Source organism: Schistocerca gregaria, chromosome 6, assembly GCF_023897955.1.
Source record: "Schistocerca gregaria isolate iqSchGreg1 chromosome 6, iqSchGreg1.2, whole genome shotgun sequence".
Lineage (NCBI taxonomy): Eukaryota > Metazoa > Arthropoda > Insecta > Orthoptera > Acrididae > Schistocerca > Schistocerca gregaria.
Genome location: NC_064925.1, coordinates 211,551,130 through 211,567,160, shown reverse-complemented (window position 1 = coordinate 211,567,160; position 16,031 = coordinate 211,551,130). Strand labels below are relative to the sequence as shown.

The following is a 16,031-nucleotide window of genomic DNA, read 5'->3' as shown; positions in this document are numbered from 1 at the left end:
TAGTGTGCACCAATTGTTTGCTGTTTATTTTTCTGTCCACAAGGTTGCACCAGTGATTGTCTCCTGGTAGAGTGATGTTCACCATTTGACAGTTTGAATCTGCCTATGGCCACATGTATGTATTAAACACTAAATGGTATATTGTCAACTTGGTCAGCAAGTTTGCAACTTATGGATTTGTGTCATGGCTTTCTTGTAGTGTTCCCCGAATTTTCCTGTTGTTGTTAACAAGCACCATTGAATTACAATTTGTTTAACGTCACTCAACAAGAGGAGCATTTTGACAGAGCAACATTGAGTGTTCAATGAGCGTACAGTCGAAATTACTGTTATAACAAAATATATCGTTGCTCTGTGGTTATTAAATACTGTTGACAAGATTACTACCTTTCGACAGAGTGCCATTGATATTCCTGTTGTTGTTAATGTGCACCATTGAATGACAAATTGTTTAACAGCAAGCAACAAGAAGAGGCTTTCGATAGAACGCCGTTGAGTGCTCAATGGGATTACAGTTGAAATTACTGTTATAATCAAATACGTCATTGCTCTGTGATTATTAATAACTCGGCAAGATTATGATCTTTCAACAGAGTGCTGTTGATGTTTACTGTTGTATTAACATGCACCATTGATTCATAATTTGTTGAACAGCAAGCTACAAGAACAGCCTTTAGACAGAGGACCGTTGAGTGTTCAATCAGTGTGCAGTTGAAAATACTGTTAGTACCAAATGTTTTACAGCCACGTGCACATGTAATCGGTGCTTGTGACTTGGCTGAATATGTAGTTTTAGTTTTTTAAAATTTATATATGTTGCGGTTTAAGCCCCTTTTATTTATGTATATGTTGTGTCACAGCCAGTCTGGTGAGATAAACTTCCACATGGGAAAAATATATTAAAAACAAAAAAACAAAGATTCCAAGACTTACCAAGCGGGAAAGCGCCGGTGACAGGCACAATAAATAAAACACACCAACACACGCACAGAATTTCTAGCTTTCGCAACCAACGGTTGCTTCTTCAGGAAAGAGGGAAGGAGAGGGAAAGACGAAAGGATGTGGGTTTTAAGGGAGAGGGCAAGGAGTCATTCCAATCCTGGGAGCGGAAAGACTTACCTTAGGGGGAAAAAAGGACAGGTGTCCTTCCTGTTTTTCCCACATAACCGATCATTTTTTAGCAGCTTCCCACAGGTTTAACCGTTATTATTTCTTAATCAAACAATTGTTAGCCTCATTTTCATAACCTGTGAGTACATAACCAGTCCTTTGAATACAGTTACACGCATTTTTTCGAAATTTTTTTCGAGATTTTTTTCAAAAAATTGTTTCGAAAATTTTTTTTCGAAGTTTTCCTGAATTTCCCCACCCTATAACGTGTTTTGGAAACAACACAACTACCTAACCTTTGCACCCATTGATGTTCACCAACCTAAGTTCAGCACAAGCTTATCTCAAACCAACACTTTTTTGGCTTTTTTTCACAACTTTATCTCTCCCTATATATATTTCTATTTATTTTCACTTTAACCTCATATTATCCTTTCCACCCTCCGCAAACATGCCTTCTCCCTGGCCAGATTACGGTCCCACATTTTATTTACTCAGGCTTGTCTGACATTTGCATTACCCCCAAAGGCCTCACACTTAAAGTTCCCATCTCTGGCTGCAATCCTTCTTTCCATCAGTCCTTATACCAGTTCCAAACTGCACAATCCATAGCCCTCACCCGCCTTATCCTTCACCTATACATCGACTTGGCCAATGAACACACCCGTCAACTCCTATCCCAAATCAAAGTCCTCAATCTTTCCTCTCCCACATCCACACCGGCTGTTCATAGCATCCTCCTACAGGCCAACCTCAAAAAACTATCCAATCTCCTGGTTTCCCACCTCCGGAAAGGCAACTTACTCACCCTCCACAACCTTTCCAACAAACCTCAACCTCCTCTCATTGCACACAGACCCAGTCTTTCCCATCTACTTGATCTCCCACTTCCAGCTACACCCCCCCCCCCCCCCAACACCTCAAAATTCTAGTCAACACAATCTGGAACCACAACACCCCAATTCAGTAGTTAACCTTTCCTCCAAAACTCTCTCCCAATCCGAAACCTCTGTCCTATCCAAAGGCCTCACCTTCAGCGCCACTCCCAAGTTCAACCAAACTGTCCTTGTCAAAGATTTACTGTCCTACACTCGTAGTCTCTGCTGGAAATATCACTTTGCCACGAAGAAAAATAATCCTGATCCCACTACTAATGATCCAACTCCCCAAGACACTATCCAAATTGAACCCTGCCTGGAACAGTTCTGTCCTCCATCACAGTGAGACCCACCGCCTCTTCATCAAAATCACCCTCTCCAAACCTTCCAGGAATTTCTCACTTCCAGCCTTGCCTCTTAATCTTTCTTGAAAAACCTTAATCCTACTCCCAACATCACCACAGCCGAAGCCCAGGCTATCCGTGATCTGAAAGCTGACCGATCCATCATCATTCTTCCGGTTGACAAGGGTTCCACGACCGTGGTACGTGATCGTCGGGAGTATGTGGCTGACGGACTGCGTCAGCTTTCAGCCAACTCTACATACAAAGATTGCCAAGGTAATCCCATTCCTGATGTCCAGGCGGAGCTTCAAGGAATCCTCAGAACCTTAGGCCCCCTACAAAACCTTTCACCTGACTCCATCAAACTACTGACCCCACCGACACCTCACACTCCTACCTTCTACCTACTTCCTAAAATTCACAAACCCAATCATCCTGGCCGCCCCATTGTAGCTGGTTATCATGCCCCCACAGAACGTATCTCTGCCTACGTAGATCAACACCTTCAACCCAGTCTCCCATTCTTCATCAAAGACACCAACCACTTTCTCGAATGCCTGGAATCCTTACACAGCCTGTTACCCCCAGAAACCATCCTCGTAACCATTGATGCCACTTCCCTATACACAAATATCCTACACGTCCAGGGCCTCGCTGCAATGGAGCACTTCTTTTCATGCCAATCACCTGCCACCCTACCTAAAACCTCTTTCCTCGTCACCTTAGCCAGCTTCATCCTGACCCACAACTTCTTCACTTTTGAAGGCCAGACATACCAACAATTAAAGGGAACAGCCATGGGTACCAGGATGGCCCCCTTGTATGCCAACCTATTTATGGGTCGCTTAGAGGAAGCCTTCTTGGTTACCCAGGCCTGCCAACCCAAAGTTTGGTACAGATTTATTGATGACATCTTCATGATATGGACTCACAGTGAAGAAGGACTCCAAAATTTCCTCTCCAACCTCAACTCCTTTGGTTCCATCAGATTCACCTGGTCCTACTCCAAATCCCATGCCACTTTCCTTGACGTTGACATCCATCTGTCCAATGGCCAGCTTCACACATCCGCCCACATCAAACCCACCAACAAGCAACAGTACCTCCATTATGGCAGCTGCCACCCATTCCATATCAAACGGTTCCTTCCCTACAGCCTAGGCCTTCATGGCAAACGAATCTGCTCCAGTCCTGTATCCCTGAACCATTACACCAACAACCTGAAAACAGCTTTCGCATCCCGCAACTACCCTCACGACCTGGTACAGAAGCAAATAACCAGAGCCACTTCCTCATCCCCTCAAACCCAGAACCTCTCACAGAAGAACCCTAAAAGTGCCCCACTTGTGACAGGATACTTCCCGGGACTGGATCAGACTCTGAATGTGGCTCTCCAACAGGGATACGACTTCCTCAAATTCTGCCCCAAAATGAGATCCATCCTTCATGAAATCCTCCCCACTCCACCAAGAGTGTCTTTCCGCCGTCCACCTAACCTTCGTAACCTCTTGGTTCATCCCTATGAAATCCCCAAACCACCTTCCCTACCCTCTGGCTCCTACCCTTGTAACCGCCCCCGGTGTAAAACCTGTCCTATGCACCCTCCCACCACCACCTACTCCAGTCCTGTAACCCGGAAGGTGTACACGATCAAAGGCAGACCCAAGTGTGAAAGCACCCACGTGATTCACCAACTGACCTGCCTACACTGAGACCCTTTCTATGTGGGAATGACCAGCAACAAACTGTCCATTCGCATGAATGGACACAGGCAGACAGTGTTTGTTGGTAAGGAGAATCACGCTGTGGCTAAACATGCCTTGGTGCACGGCCAGCACATCTTGGCACAGTGTTACACTGTCCGGGTTATCTGGATACTTCCCACCAACACCAACCAATCCGAACATGGTTGTGTCTGTGTATGTATGGATGGATATGTGTGTGTGTGTGTATGTGTGTGTGTGTGTGTGTGTGTGTGTGTGTGTGTGCGCGCGCGAGAGATTATACCTATCCTTTTTTCCCCCTAAGGTAAGTCTTTCCGCTCCTGGGATTGGAATGACTCCTTACCCTCTCCCTTAAAACCCACATCCTTTCATCTTTCCTTTTCCTTCCCTCTTTCCTGACGAAGCAGCCGCCGGTTGCGAAAGCTCGAAATTTTGTGTGTGTGTGTGTGTGTGTGTGTGTTTTATTTATTGTGCCTATCTACCGGCGCTTTCCCACTTGGTAAGTCTTGGAATATGTATTAAAAACAAAGATTCCAAGACTTACCAAGTGGGAAAGCGCCGGTAGATAGGCACAATAAATAAAACACGCAAACACACACACACAAAATTTCTAGCTTTTGCAACGAATGGTTGCTTCTTCAATAAAGAGGGAAAGACAAAAGGATGTGGGTTTTAAGGGAGAGGGTAAGGAGTCATTCCAATCCCGGGAGCGGAAAGACTTACTGTAGGGGGAAAAAAAGGACAGGTGTACACTCGCACACACACACATATCCATCCGCACATACACAGACACAAGCAGACGTTTGTAAAGGCAAAGAGTTCTCTCTATCTCAGTCACATTATTCTGGTATGCAAAATGTAGAGGAAAAAGTAAAAAAAACTTTATAAACATAACTTGGAAAACAAAGATTTCCGATCCCCATGTCAGTATCTGAACTAATGCATGGAAACAGTTACACCATTTATAAAAATTTAGCTTCTCATTTGGCTCAGGAAAATATCATTTTTTGAATTAACAAATAATCGAATACTATTCAAATATCAACTCATGACAATGAATGTAAATGAACACTGAATGTCATTGCTAATATGACACTATGTTTCAATAGATTTCAGTGTTCTTATACTTTACTAAATCATTCAACAGTGGTGTTAATTTAGGTTCACTGCATCAGTAATTGTTAAAGAGGCTGGCTGTACAGTTTGATTGGCTGAGGTGAATAAATATATAAATAATGATAACCATAGCTGCAGTAAAAATGTCTACAGGGTGTATTTCCTTCTCATTCTGTTCTGCTATATCTTTTATGGTGCGGGATCCTGGGTAGATTCCTTATTTAATCATGTCATTATATGTTTGCATCACTTTGAATTGAAAAGAAAATTTATATTTTTTTAAAAAAAGGAAAGGAAAAGAAAAATATTGGATTAGAAAAATGGACAGTATTGTTGGCCAGTACTTACCTGGAAGAGATGAAATTCCAGTTCTGCTGATACATTTAAAAGGTAGGAAAATGATCTCATTTCCAGAACTTTTAGTTTATACTTCCAGGAAGAAAGAGGGGAAAGTTAGGAAGGAGGGGCAGATGGCTTACACCCCAGTATGAAAGGGAGCCACCTGTTATGAGGAAAGGGCAAAAGATAAAGGGGGAGGTGCCAGAGAGAGGAGGAGGTCAAATACGTTCTTTTTTTTTTTTTTTTAAATAATGAACTAAGACTGATTCTCAGTAATGTCTTAGAAAAAACTCATTAATGGTAAAAGCTGTTGCAAGCGTATATTAGTACATCTCTTTTGCTTAAATTTGTGTGTGTTTATGTCTTTAATTCATCACATCATTTCTATTTATTTTTGGTCAATTATCACAGTTGGTAGTGAGCAAACAAATAATTAAACTATTCACAATATTAAAAATATTTTAAGAAATTTGTATTTAATTTCATACATTGGTCATAAATATACAGTTCTGTATTAATTTATCTATATTACACTCACAATGTATGAAGTTAAGCTTTGTAACTAAAATATTTATCTTAACACTCCACTAATAATATATACATTCCTTTTGATTATAAAAAAGAGTACAACAAGATACCTGCAATGTCAGTCTCATGCAAATTCACAACTTCCAAGGAAAATCACAGACATTTAAAGGTAAACATGAATACACAGAAAAAAATGTAATTAATCATAACAGCTTAAGTGCTCAGCTGTACTCTAAATGAAGTAAGTTGCAGTACATATTTCTCACACTATCATTTAGAGTTAAGAAATGAAGTGAAGATCATAACTCTTAACATATAAGTACTGCCCTAAGACAGTGTCTGAGGCAGCCTTACTACAACTGTGTAACAGGTACAGACTCTGTTGGCTTGAAACTAAAATTGTCATTTCCTTCATAATTATCTGTGTTTGTCAGATTTCCATTGGCAAGAGGATTTACACTTTGAGTGTTCTGATTAAGATCATTAGTGTCATTGTCATATTGCAAAATAAAATTGTTATTAAGTGTTTCAGTAATTCTTCTTGGTTGTTGTCCTTCACCTAAAGAATCAGGGCTTAGGTACTGACTTTCAGTTTTTAATTTGTCGTCAGAGTCATCTGGATGAAAAGTGAATTCTTTGTTGAGAATCCCAGTAAGTTTTCTTGGCTGTGGACCATCAATGAACTGTGATTTGTTCTTACTGGGCTGAAACTCAGGATTGTCTTCTATGCCAATCATATCAGAATCACCACTACTTTGGCTGTAAAAAAAGGATATGTCTCTATTAATTTAAAGTTTATAAATTTTGTATCACTGTAACAAGTAGGCAGAATTATTAAGAATTTACAAAAGTTCTACTACAATATTCTACAAAGTTTGTTAGATGTGATTTCACATCTTCATCTTATCATCCTTGTATTGAGGAGGCATTATATATGCAACGACAATGCAAAATATCATTTCGTGATTCATTTCCAAAAATTAGTAAATTGCAGTTTATTTGAAAAAAGATTGCATGTAGACACACACACACATCATAAATAATAAATTACATAAGAAGAAGAATCTCCTTTGATATTATGTAATACACAAAAGGTAAGTTTGCAGAGCTTTATGTATAATTGTATACATAAAAATAGTTAATTACATTATTCCTATTAAAAGAAAAATTCAGTCCAAAAAACTATAAAATCGCATGACTACATGGTTGGCCAGAACTTACCTCCAGGTAGGCTTAGCATCATTGCACATATTTAAAATATGGTATATAATGAGTCACAGTGTCAGTGCAGTCATCTTGTTAACAGCACTATTGTATGAAACTAACTGATGAACAGTCACCACAAAAGGACTGTGTCATAAGCTCATTAGATGTTGCTATTGTAGGCTTACTCATGTTCATCAGTTGTATAATTGTATGATATGGGATAAAAAGAAGAATACAATATATACAGTCGATAGTGGTCTTACCAGGTGTATAAGTTATTACAGTAATAAAATGATATAAATTAAAAACACGACTGAAGTTAAACATAGATTCTTAAAAAGGAAATGGTTTAGTGACAATAATTCTGATACATTGTTGTAGTGATTTGAGATAAAAATATAATGACACACATATTGACACACTTACAGAGCCAAAGGAATAATATAAGAATGATAAAATGAATAGGGGAAGAAGGCAAATGTATGAAACAACAGACTGCAATAGGTAATTAGTGGCCTCCAGACTGCCACTTAGGCAAGAAATGATCAGAGGAATTTAAGTTAGAGGGCCTGTTGTACCCTTTGACATGCCTTTCCAAGAAAAAAAATTATAAAACACAACACACATCAATTAATTAGATTATCTAATTAATGAAATGTATTATATAATCAGAGAAGGGACAAGTAAACATGAGACTAATATGCTCAGTGTAAGAATGTGAAGCAAATATGTAATGCAGTTTAAAATGGGTAAAGACAAAGGTGATATATAAGAGGGGCATTCAGTAATTAGAGCAGAACATTGTTAAACAAAGCAAAAGAAGGCACTGGACACAAAACTGCTCTATCCATTGAACACTTTTGCTGGCTCTTGGTACAGATGATGTACTGTGTCTGTGGATTGGAACCAAAAAACAACTGAACACATTCTTTGAACATCTAAACTCCCATCACAAAAACATGGAGATTGGTGAGAAATCCATTAACTTCTTAGATTTCAACATAGATATCTCTACAAATATACATAGTTTAAAAATTTACAGAAAACCCACTATAACAGATACTGTAATACTCTCATGTTCACAGCACCCAATATCTGACAAAAACGCTGCCTTCCATTCCACCTTCCATTCCATTGTGCATTGTCTTACATCCATACCAATGTCAAAAGAGAATTTTCAAACAGAATTAGACACCATTAAATGTATTACGTCAAACAATGGCTATCTCCCTGAATTAACTGATAACATTTTACACAAAAAACAAAGAAGAAAAATGTTGCCCTTTGTGTATGGCCCCTCTGAGCAAGAGTCATATCTAAAACCAACTGGTGTACCATTCCTTATTTAGAAAAGCTATTTGACAAATTGGCCAAAACCCTCAAATCATGCATTTACAGAACTTCATTTTATGTAAAAGACACTATAGCCTATATCCTATTCAACAGGAAGGGCAAAACAGAATTATTAAATAACAGTGATGTTTATAAAATCACTTGCAATGACTGCAACAAGCTGTATATTGATTAGATTGGTAGGTCCATAACAATGAGGCTGATTCAACACAAAGGCAGCTGGAGATCACTTAATTCAGATGCCACCTTTGCTGAACATGTGTTGAAGAAAGAACACAAATACCAAATTCATAGAGAAGTATTATATTTAATCAATAAAGGAAGAAAAGTAAGCCTATTAGAAGCACTTGAGATAAACAGACATTTAGCTTAAAATCCCTAGCTGCTTCTAAACAATTATTTGCAGCTGAACACATTCCCACTTTTAAGCTTCACACGATGCTATCAACCAGCTACGTACCCACAAACTGCCATAGTGAAACATACTGCTACAAAAACATAACAGAATTTCCCATTCCTTACCAGACAAACTTCAACATAAAAAATTTATTTGCAATATAAAACATGTTTTCTCCTCAAAATAAGTTACTAGTGGCCAGTGAGACTATGACATAACCTTATATACAGTAATAATGAATGATTATGTATTATAACTATCATGTATAATACTATCCATTGCCTAAAGTTTAGTTTACAATTAAAAAAAGGTTTTTAGTACAACATAAATGAAGACTACCCAGTTTAACATTATCTCAGGTGGGCGGGGAAAAAAAATTAAAATTTTTTTTTAAAAAGAAACTGTGTAAAGTGCAACTGCAACATTAAGAAACGAGTGTGATGCACAATACTCTATGCAAGTGATTGTATCTTCATGTATAATGTTTGGTCATCTAAGAATTAGTGTCCATTCCAGATGCTAGGCAGTTGTTTCCTTAACATGACTTAATAAGCTGAAAACTAGTTCAAAATAAACAAAAATTTATAGAACAAGAAGAGTGTGCTTGTTATTCAACTTAAAAATTATTGTAAAGTAGTGAATCTTGAGAGCTGTGTCTTAAAATAATCTCTATACAAAATTAGAGAATAAGGTAGTGGTCATTGAAGCACACAAGAGGAATGTGGCACTACTTATATATGAAGGTGATAAAATTAGGAAGATAGACTAATTCTTTGCAGAAAATGAAATAGAAGAGATTACAGAGATCCAGCTAAGTAGTTCCAGACTGGTCTACCTAAAATGATAGACAGCCCCCAATATCTTCTTAATGACCATGAAAAGATATCAGTTAAAATGATGAGTACTAAGATTCACAAAGATGAAAATACAGTTCATCGATTCTGAACAACATGTTGCCACCATGCTATAAATTAAATAAATTTCTTAACAATTAACTTATATCAGTTCACACATTTCAATTTCGTTTTGGAGCTTAAAACTGTTCTGAGATTGCAAATGCAATCAAGGATAATACAGTATTAGCATCCTTGGATGTAAAAAACCTATACAGTACTGACCCAATAAAAGAAATGATTGAAATTATTGGATGTTACCTGTCAACCCATAAAAAGATCAGAACTGCTTCTGCAGAATGTACAGAACTAATTGATTTTTACCAACTTTGGTTGAAATAGATCCAATATTTTAGGAGTAGATGTGGAACACATGCACAACCATTACAACTGTGCTCATAAATTGAGTAGCTAGTATGTGAGTATTGATACTACAAACACAAGAGCAAGATACACAATACACTTTCTATATAAGCAAAGTTTCTGCTTTTGTTAAAACTAATGTCCCTATGTGCATGTCGTTAGTATTATTAAGTGTGAGTAGCTTAGCTATATTTGATGTGCAGATATGTGAACCCTTTCTATGTTGCACCATTATTTTCAAGCACTTTCTCAAATTTGCAAATAAATTTCTTTTTTTACAATCAGAAAAACTATTTACAACTACTAATTGAATTATTAAACAGTAGGTGTGGTCAGCAAGGACTACGCTGGTCCCTTTACATTGTCAGTGCAGCATTAATGTTACACACACACACACACACACACACACACACACACATACACATACACATACACACACACATGCAAATCACATATACATGACCACAGTCTCTGGTTGCTGAGGCCACACTGCCTATCTGTGACTCAGCATCTTCACTATATGGTGAGTAGCAGCTGTCCTTTTCATAATATTTTTACAATCCCTATTAGTTTTTGAGGTATTAAAATGTTCTAGTGTAATGACAAGCGCTGCCACAATGATGAAGAATGGAAGAGGAGAGAAGGCTGTGAGACTATTTCAGCCAGTAGTATGTTGGCTAAGATGACACCAAGACAGGAGTGTCATCTACACAAACAGAATATAAGCTCCATCCCACATAGCCACAGCCACAGTGGAAGATGAGCCATCATATAAATGCTACACCAGTGACTTATGAACAGAATTGTTTTGCTTGCATTGAAATTGTACATACCAAAGAACAATGATTATTTGCATGACGACATTTGCTTTAGACAACTCTTTGTGAATATGCAGAGTTAAGCATCGGCAATCTAACTTACTGTAATAAACTCCATTAATATGATTTGCTTGAATTGTTGTCCAGCAATCCGAGAAAACAGCTTCCTAGTCACCCTGTATTAGTAGAGTGGGCAGGATACTACAAAAAAAGTATCTAAGAACTATTTGTAAATCTATCTTATCACTCTTTTGTCTGTGTCCTATCATATGGAATGTGAAGAATTGATTAGAACAACTGTATAACTACAAACATCTACTGTGTGGCCTCTTTTTTTCTTTGTAATGCAAAATTGGTTAATTAAATGAATAAAAGACACTGTACTTTATGTTACTATATGCTGAATTTTGTATGACAATTGCACCTTGTAACACATAGTTTTGTTTACTATTGTTGCAGGAGTCTATTCAATAATGAGGACTATAACATAAATGGATAGATTAAAAATCTCTTCACCAAGTGGTGGCAGGAGATAACAGATACAAAAGTTATGGAAATGTGCAATCTTTTGGAGCCAGTGGCTCCTTCTTCTGGCAGAAATCTTGAAGAGAAAGGGAAAGCGATGAAGGAAAAGGACTGACAAGGTTTGGGAAATGGGAAGAGTTACAGAAAAGGCACTGAGAACACTTCTTGAGGGACATTTTCTGGATGGAATGAGAAGCAAATACCAAATGTTGGAAACTGCACTGGAGAAGATTTGAAAATCTGAGAGTTTAAAGGTGGATGATTGGATAGTAAGCAAAACAGATTATTGACAAAACATCATGAAAGAATTAACAGAAGCACAAAGCTAAGTGCATTACACATGGTAGATAGGTGGCGGGAGGGTGGGGTTGGGGAGAGAATAGACAGGTATGAGAATAAAAGATATACAAAAGTAAAAGAGAGTGAAGAAAAGGAATAACTACTGAAAAGCAATGTTGAGATTGAAGAAACACACAAATTTAGGTCCAGTGCATGACAAGAGGCAAGGATGTGTTGTACCACAAGTTCCCACCTCTTGAGTTTTCAGAAACTGATATTTTAATGTCAGGAGGGGGGTTGGGGGGCAGACCTTCATGTTGTAGAGCATGCTCCGGCACAGGATATTGTGTGCTGTTGGTGTATAACTGTGCCCATTCATCCTAACTGATAACTTGGTGGTAGTCCTACCTACATAGAAGGCCAAACAGTGTTTACATAACAACTAGTATGAGACGTGTTGGATCTTCCTTTGACAATATGTTTGCTAGTTACAAGGCTGGTATATGTGGTGGTAGGAGGGTGCTTAGGGCAAGTCTCTCAGCATGGGCAGTCACAGGGGTGGGTGCCATAGCATAGAGAAATGGGTGTAGAAGGAGCATAGGGTCTGACAAGGATATTATGGTGATATGTGCGTGTGTGGAGTGGAGGAAGGAGGGCAACAAAAAACTATTCTCTAGTTGTGATGGGCAAAATGTCAGATGGAATGGACTTCATTTCAGAGCAAGATTTTAGAAGGTCACAGCCCTGTTGAAGTAGCTGATTAAGACCAGGCAAGTACTGACTGACAAGGGGTGCACTCCTAAAGCCATGTTTTTGAGGATTCGTCAATACCAAGGTTGGATATGATAGCCCAAGAAAAGTGCTTTTAAATTAGGTTAGTGGGGTAATTATGTCCAGTGAAGGCTCAAGTGAAAATTGTGGAATATTACTCTAATGAGTGTGCATCTGAAAAAATACCTTTGCCTCAAATGCTAAGGCTGTATGGGAGGGAATGTTTGACCTGGAAAGGATGACAAAATGGAAGTACTCTTAATTAATTGCAGGTTTAATGAGAGCAGAAGTGTGTAGCTGAGCCTTGGTTAGGATGAGGTTAACATCAAGGAAAGTGGCATGTGATTCAGTACAGGACCATGCGAAATTTAACTGTGGGAATGTATTTAGAGGTTCCAAAAATTTTAACTGGTCAGTCTCACTATGTGTTTATATGGCAAAAATGCTATTCAAGCAACCCATGAAAACATTGGCATAGAAAGGAGTCATCCTGGTTGTTAAAGTTGCACTACCAATCTGTATGTCTGCCCCACAAAGGTAAAGTAGTAGTTCATAAGTATAAGGAAAGCAGGAAGGATGTCATAGGTCTGGAATCAAGTGGACACTGATTGACATAATTTTCAGCAGCAGACAGATCATGTACAAGGGGAATGTTGTTATAGAGGTAGGTGTTATCAAACCTGATACTCAAGGTGTGTAGTAGGAGTGGGATTAGCACAAACTGTAGATAATCTAGGAAATGGTTGGTGTCTTTCATATATGAAGGGAGTCTTTGTGATACAGGTTTCATGTGTTCAACTATGGCATTCAGTGGGTGCCTTGAAGACAACAGTTTTGGGATGGCTGGAATGATTGGCTTTGCACAATGATCTGTCAGTAATTTCTGACTTTTTATTGCCCTACTTCCACCTCGAAGGTCTCAGGTTTTCAAATCTCATCCAGTACAGTCCTCAACAGTCAATCTTTCCCTCTCATCTCCTCAACAGTCAGTCTTTCCTTCTCACCCGGTCCCATAAGTTTCCCCGACCAGGGTTGTGGGTAACTTTTCAGTAACTCTCCTCATTTCCTCAACTTTTCCAGTCCTTTTTCTTCATCCCTGTTTCATTCTCTTCTACCTCTCTTTAGGAAAAGGAGCTACTGGCTCTGAAAGCTTGCAGAATTACATAACTTTTATATGTATTTTCTCCTGCTTTTGCTTGGTGAGTAGATTTTTTTATCTACCGAGTAATGTTATATTTTCAAAAACTAATTAATTTCAATATATAGGAATGTACCTTCCATCACACTATGGAAGATTATCAATGATGTTTTGTAAGGAACATAGTCTAAGCTTCTATGAAACTGTAGATAGTGTATGCTGCAGTTCTGTACTCACAGTATTCCCTCAATAAATCTGCATATTGCTTTCTGTGTAGAGAACCCTTTGCAAAGGCCAAACTATAAAGAACACATTGCACTTTTTTGTGGGAAGTGGGCACTGGTCTTTTTACAAGCAATCTAGGCAAATTTTTATGACAAAAGCTGACTCAAAACATGAGCAGATATTTATGTGATATGCTTGTAGCATCTAATGCGGACTGGTTACACTACTAAATATGGTGTCACTCGCCCAGAATATATATGTTTTTAGCACATCCTCTGATACATCAGTTTACCCAGAAGAACAGGTGCTTTTTGGTAAGAATTTAATGATCCTTATTATGTTATTAGTAATTCTACTTTCTGAGAAACTCTAGCTACAATTTCCATAGTGAGCTTAGTATATTTTGCTTGCATTTTACAGTTGCTTTAAGAACAGATTCAGTGATTTCTATATAAGCTAATTTCATGTTTATTACAACTATCATTAACACGCAAATAAAATACTCCTGCTGTTGTGATTTTCCCTCCCTAGTTGACTCTATGTTAGTTCACATGATTATAACTTAATGTTTGGAAATTCCCTGTGTACTGTGTTATACAAATGTTGGCCTACCTAATAGAACAACAGTTCAGATGCATATAGACACACACACACACACACACACACACACACACACACACACACACACACACAAGATTATATTCCATAAATCCTATCTAAAAGACAAGCATAATCCCTGAGAAAGCCCATCTAAAAAAGAAATGGGCTTTTAGGAAACATATACAACCCTATTTACAAAATACACATAATTTAAATGCAGTGATTAATATTTGTTTTAGTCTCCTGTCGTTTACACAAAATTCTCATACTTTGGAAAATATATTTTTATTTTACATGATACTCTCTTAATTTCCATGTATACATTAGTACCATAAGTATTACCACAGACACTGATTTAGGTACATTCAAGTGAAGTTATGTGAATTTATTATATTATCATATAATATTAGTCTTTACTTCAAGTACAAGTGAAATTCTACAACTCTTATGAATTAAGCTACAGAGACAAGCTAACAATTATAAAAATTCAGTTTGTTTGCTCAAGGTGAAAATGTTGACCAGAGAGGAAGTTTCAAATGTTGTAGTAGCAGTCGTAGTAGAGACACACACAAAGTGAGTGGGAGAGAGAGAGAGAGAGAGAGAGAGAGAGAGAGAGAAAGAGCAGTAATTGAGAGCACACACAAGGATGTGGATGGATGGTCAAATACTTCTCTGGTCAACTGCTCCAAAAATATTTTGTGCTGATGTGTATGAATACAAGAATTATAGTGGATTAGCCACAGTTACCCCACACTCCTTGCTTACCATAGTTTTGCTGTGTGTTACAGTAACTGTGATCCTGAAAAATGAGGAGAGTGTTTGTTCCCTCCAAGAAAACCTTGGATATTACTTTCCAAACAAGTAAAATCTGGATGGATTTGGTTTTGCACGAAGAGCTACGTGACACAGTTGTGATGACTGCTTGTTTTCTGGTACAAAGTAGGCATCCTACATGTCATTCCAATCAAAATTATGCCTCAGATGTTAAGTCCCATAGTGCTTCGAGCCATTTTTTAACTATTTTTTGTTTATGATTGTTGTCATTAGAGCATACCTGGCATTGTCATAATCAATAACTGCTTCTGTTCTCCACATAGGATTTGACCCTTCTACTGCATGTTTGTTGGTATTAGGTACAGCAACTCCAACACGATTCAAGCCAGAATTTTGGGATCCAAATTTTAATTCTTGGAGAGCCTCTAAGCGACGCTTCAATCTGAAATAGAGAGTTCAAATACTTTAAGAAAGTACATTACTTTTAAAATTCATGAAGGTTTGCCAAATGGAAAACATTATCAATTGAAATATGTGTTATGGTCTCCAATGAAAGAAAAGATGAAACACAGAAGAAAATAATATATGAGTCACAGATTTACAAAGATTTTTTGGATGGAAAACATCATTATGTATAAAACCATAAGCTT

General features: G+C 37.9%; 1 protein-coding gene across 2 annotated transcripts in view; it reads right to left on the bottom strand.

The window, feature by feature from the left end:
- Positions 1–5,968: 5,968 nt before the first annotated feature.
- Positions 5,969–16,031, bottom strand: part of LOC126278373 (cadherin-23-like) — a 520,639-nt gene continuing 510,576 nt past the window's right edge. For both annotated transcript variants that reach the window (XM_049978447.1, XM_049978446.1), the window contains exons 32-33: positions 15,662–15,823; positions 5,969–6,798 (exon numbers count right to left, since the gene is read on the bottom strand). In XM_049978447.1, the coding sequence (XP_049834404.1) occupies positions 6,393–6,798; positions 15,662–15,823 (568 nt within the window). In that variant the 3' untranslated portion in view covers positions 5,969–6,392. The remainder of the gene's footprint in view (positions 6,799–15,661; positions 15,824–16,031) is intronic.